A 4,494-nucleotide genomic window follows, 5' to 3' on the forward strand; every position below is an offset into this window, starting at 1 on the left:
GGGAGGCGCGGCCCTGAGCCGCTCCCTCCAGCCCCGCACCGCGGCGGGGTCCCCCAGCGCCCCCGGGCCAGAGGGAGGCCGGGAGTGACCGGGGGGGGAACAAATCGGGCCCGGAAGGAGAGTACGGCGCTCACATGAGGAAGCTGAGCGGTGACACGGCGTTAGTTCTCAGGTGTTGCGGTGGGGTTATTATCCTGATGTCATCCCAGCAATTAATTAGTTAGATACATTAACTATTAAATACGTTAAAATTCAATCTCTTCTTTTCTGCAAAGGGCTAAAATGATGTTAATCCCTCTACCAATATCGTAAAGTCCGGCCACAAAACTTGCTCCGTAATAGCCATATAGAGGTGTTCTCTGAATCAAAGTTTAGACACTAACATTTAATAAAATAGTGTTTTCCTGTCCCGTCTCACTAGGTCAGACTGCAAACCCAGCCTAAGCCACAGCCTGGTCAGCCTCCGCTCTATTCTGGGACCTTTGACTGCTTCAGAAAGACTCTTGTTGGAGAGGTACTGCGTTAGCATGTCGTCTGCGATGCCTGCCAAAAGTATCAGTTGTTCCTGTACGTTGCAGGAATGGAATCGTGTGGGAATGTTGCCCCCCAGAGACTATACAAATCTTGGGTTATCCATTGAATTGATTCTAATTACAGTTTTTAAGCAGATTACAAAACTTGGGGAATACTTAGCATCCACATGCTTCAAGTGCATGTCTCTCTATTTTGTTAAGAAATGCTTTTGGTTCAAAATAGCGTGATATTAATATCTGAAGTTATAGACTTGAGTGAATGTTGGCAGTTGTTTGCTGGCTTTGTTGTTGTAGTCAGTGGAATCTTGCTGTCTTTGGTATTTGGAGTTGTCTCTGGAAATCCTAAAACAGGCAATGACTTTTGTTGATACAAGCAGTACTTTTACTTTCTTCCATAATGTGTTATGCCATCTACGAGAAGGTAGAGGAGCATTAATGAATAGATTTTTTTTCTTTTTCTTTTTTTTGAGAACAGAGGGTCAATTGTAGTTGTTCAATCTGCTTCAGAAGGTGGACAGTGGTTTTCACTCCTGAATTAGCCATGTCATGTGATTGAACTGTAGTTATTTTGTTTTTAGAAAGGCACGCAGCCTTGGTTTAAAGTCTTTAAGTGACACAGAATCCAGTTTTCTGCTTCGTAAGTTTTTCCAGCAGCTATTTACCATTTGGAAACAATGGCTCTAAAGCCCAACTGTTTGTTTACTAGTCTGAAGTCTAATTTCTAACCACTGGGATCTTGTTAGGTAACTCTCTGTTAAATGAAAGATCTGCCTCATATCTGAAATCTACTTTCATTATGGTATTAACAGGTTGTTATACAACCAAAGTAAATCTTGCCTCCCTAGTCTCTCCCACAAAGTGCTGAAATGCTTTGCTAGCTCTGAATCCCTTGCGGTTTTTAACACCCCTGCTGAAGCACGGACGTCAGAGCTGAACCATAATAATAACCTTGTGATGTGAAGTTCAAAAGTAATGCTGCCTCTCTACTCCTACTCAATACTCATCGGTTTCTATAAGGAAAACTATTAAACCTCTCTGGCAAGACCTTTTGTTTCCTACTGCTCATGGGAAGATTGCGCAGGAGTGTCTGATCTTTGTCAGCCAGATGCAATTTCATTAGAGTCAGTTGTGCCTGTAAGCGTACAGACACATACTGGGATACACTGATTTATCTGGGGGGGGAAAGGAAGGGGTGGACAGACCAGCAAATATTTAATTTGTGCGTCTAGCCTTTATCTAGAAAGATAACTCTCCTTTTTATTAGAAAAAGTTCAGTTCAAAGGCAAGATAAATGAAATAAATGCTACTGCTGGGGTCTGCATTAGAATTTTTCTATGTGTGTAGTCTGATGAAGGGAAACATCAGGAACGTAAAGTTGTACGGTGCAAAAGTTTTGACTTGAGGAAGGAAAGAAAAAATAACTTGCTCTTGAACTCATTCCAAATTGAGTTCGTGTGGGGTGTGAAGTAGTTCAGGTTAGTCTTCCTGGCTCTTCCATTATCTAAAGAGTGAATTCCATTCAGCGTTCTCAGGCTCTGTGTCAGGATTTTACAATACTGCATTTGATGCCTTATTAATAAAGCACATGTACGTCTTTGTATGTATCTGAGACAGAAGACTTTTGACATAATCTACTAGGACTATTATTCCGGTAGCTTTTAACTTAACTTCCTCACGCTTGAGGTGTAAGTGCAGGATGAACAGTATTGGAACAGAAGGGTATAAGTGGTATCAGTGTTTTCCAGGAAGGATAGCTTTCCTCTGCAACAGGCCCTGAGCCTCAGCTAAACATGTATAATTGCAAATGAACAATAGACTCCATTATTTCTCTGATTAATTTGACTGGCTGACTGATACTATCCTGTATTGAAGCCTTTTGCTTCTCAATAAGGTGAAATGTGTGCAAAGTCTATGCAAAACCAAGTAATTCTTGTGATAATGTTTCTTGCAGGGAGTCCGAGGCTTATATAGAGGAATGGCAGCTCCTATTATTGGAGTGACACCCATGTTTGCTGTGTGCTTCTTTGGATTTGGCTTGGGAAAAAGACTCCAACAGAGAAAACCTGATGACATTTTGACGTGAGTTTCTGAGTTAATCAGACAGTTGGGAAAGGCACCCTAAGGCTCTTGCAGCCTGCTGTATTGTTGCACGTTGAGTTGTGGTGTAAATTTGTCCCTTCTCCTAGGTTATAAATATATCTCTAAAAAATAAAACACTCGTGTGTTTTAATGTTTCTGGAAACGTGGGACTGATAGCACGGGCTAAAAACAGACAGCATGTGGGCAGGTGCTATGCAATTCCGTTTCTACGCAAGACAGAGCCATTAAGGAACAATTCCGTTTTAGATGAGTACAGTGTGAGCTATATAATGATTGCCTGCCAACAGTCTCGCTATTAACAGAAACTATGGGCGAAATAAATTCATGGTCAAGTAGTCTTGACAGCATTCACAGTCCTGATTCTCTTTTCCCTGTTAGTTGTGACTCTTGCTGTGCTCTTATGCTTATCCATATTATTATGGATATAATAATCGTTTTATTATTAATTTATGAAAAGCATTGTGTTTGAGCAGCGCTCCTCTCAGGCATGTCTAACCTTCTGGAAAAGAGACGGAAAGCTAAGAAAACTTTGCGTGGCTTTCTACAAGCTGACTTATGCATGAAGAAAGCCCCCCACCCATAAAGTAATCCCTTAACTTCTTTGCTGAGTTGTAATTTATAGCTCTACAGGAACAGAACTGTAGCTTAGCAACGTTTTATTCTAGCATTATTCGCGCAATATGTAGGAGCCCTGTCAGAAAGCAGGAGTCCATTGTGTTGAGCCAAGCATGGTGGGGAGGTGCGGTTTCTGCTGGAGCCTTGCCTGCGCAGGGCCCTCCCGGGTGGTGCGAGTGCACCTGGCTCTACAGCACTAGCCACTGCCGTGTCACGGAGCGAGCTCCCTCTGCTCGGTTCCTCAGATGGAGGAACTGCTAGCTTACCCTCTGGTTTACCGCAATAGTGTCCTCATGCAGACGAGGCTGAAGGGTAGGACCAGGGGAACAGTAAGGAGTGGACAATACAAGGAAACAAATGGGCTGTGGGCTTATTTCCAGCAGCCTAATTACCTCAGTGCCTTCTGTTTTATACACTTCATACCAAAGGGAAGTTTTAAGGAGTGAACTGGAGAAGAGCAGCGTAGTTTTTTGAGTCTTTATGTAGAACTCAAGCAGAGCAGTGGGAGAGAAAGAACAAGTAGATGGTGGTACTGTCACTGTGCCCAGCTGTGCTGTATTGTGGGTGCAGACTTGACACAGTAAGATACAGTGTGCTTGGGATGTCAGGCCCAAAAATAAAGGTTAGACTCTTAGCACCATGGTTATGGGTCTAGAGGCAGGCAGGGTGGCAGTGGTTCCCCATGCTGATTTTGACGGGAAGTTTTGGAAGGAAGGAGATGGAGAGAAAGCTGAGGACCCTGTTCTATCTTCTCTGGGGCTGAATAATCCCAAGGTGAGCTAGAAAACTCAAAGCTTAGTTTGAGCAGGAGGTGCATGTGGAGTGATGAGGGAGGTCTGAATGGTCTGGAAGATTTAATGGGAATTTCAAGGTAAAGAAAGGTGTAAGAATTGGAAAACCTGAGTAGAATGCCATCTCTTGGGCCAGCGCAGAGAAGCGGGAGGTATGAAATTTAGTTAAATTAAGATACTAGGTCGTCTTACTAGGGAAGGTAGCAGGAGGTTGGATGTAAAGATAAGCTTGTGATGGAGAAACTCAGGGATGTTTAAGGGATTTAAACTCCCTCATGTTTAAGGGATTTCTGTCATGGAGACTTTGCCACATGAAAGCAGATGCAGAATGTATAGGATGGTAGCATGTTGGTAGGACAGACTCGATGATGGCAGAGGCTGAAGGAGTGAGGGACCGAGAGGTTACAAAAAGGAGGCTCCTGGCTGTACAAGCAGGAATGCCTGTGGTAGCTCGG

At 43.3% G+C, this 4,494-nt stretch overlaps 1 protein-coding gene across 1 annotated transcript in view; it reads left to right on the forward strand.

The window, feature by feature from the left end:
- Window positions 1-421: 421 nt before the first annotated feature.
- Window positions 422-4,494, forward strand: part of SLC25A20 (solute carrier family 25 (carnitine/acylcarnitine translocase), member 20) — a gene marked incomplete at its 5' end in the record, with an annotated part of 10,384 nt that continues 6,311 nt past the window's right edge. Inside the window, 2 exons of the mRNA XM_009580189.1 lie at window positions 422-514; window positions 2,485-2,612. Coding sequence (XP_009578484.1) covers window positions 422-514; window positions 2,485-2,612 — 221 coding nt within the window. The remainder of the gene's footprint in view (window positions 515-2,484; window positions 2,613-4,494) is intronic.

This window comes from Fulmarus glacialis, unplaced genomic scaffold (genome assembly GCF_000690835.1).
Source record: "Fulmarus glacialis isolate BGI_N327 unplaced genomic scaffold, ASM69083v1 scaffold16536, whole genome shotgun sequence".
NCBI classification, from domain to species: Eukaryota; Metazoa; Chordata; class Aves; order Procellariiformes; family Procellariidae; genus Fulmarus; species Fulmarus glacialis.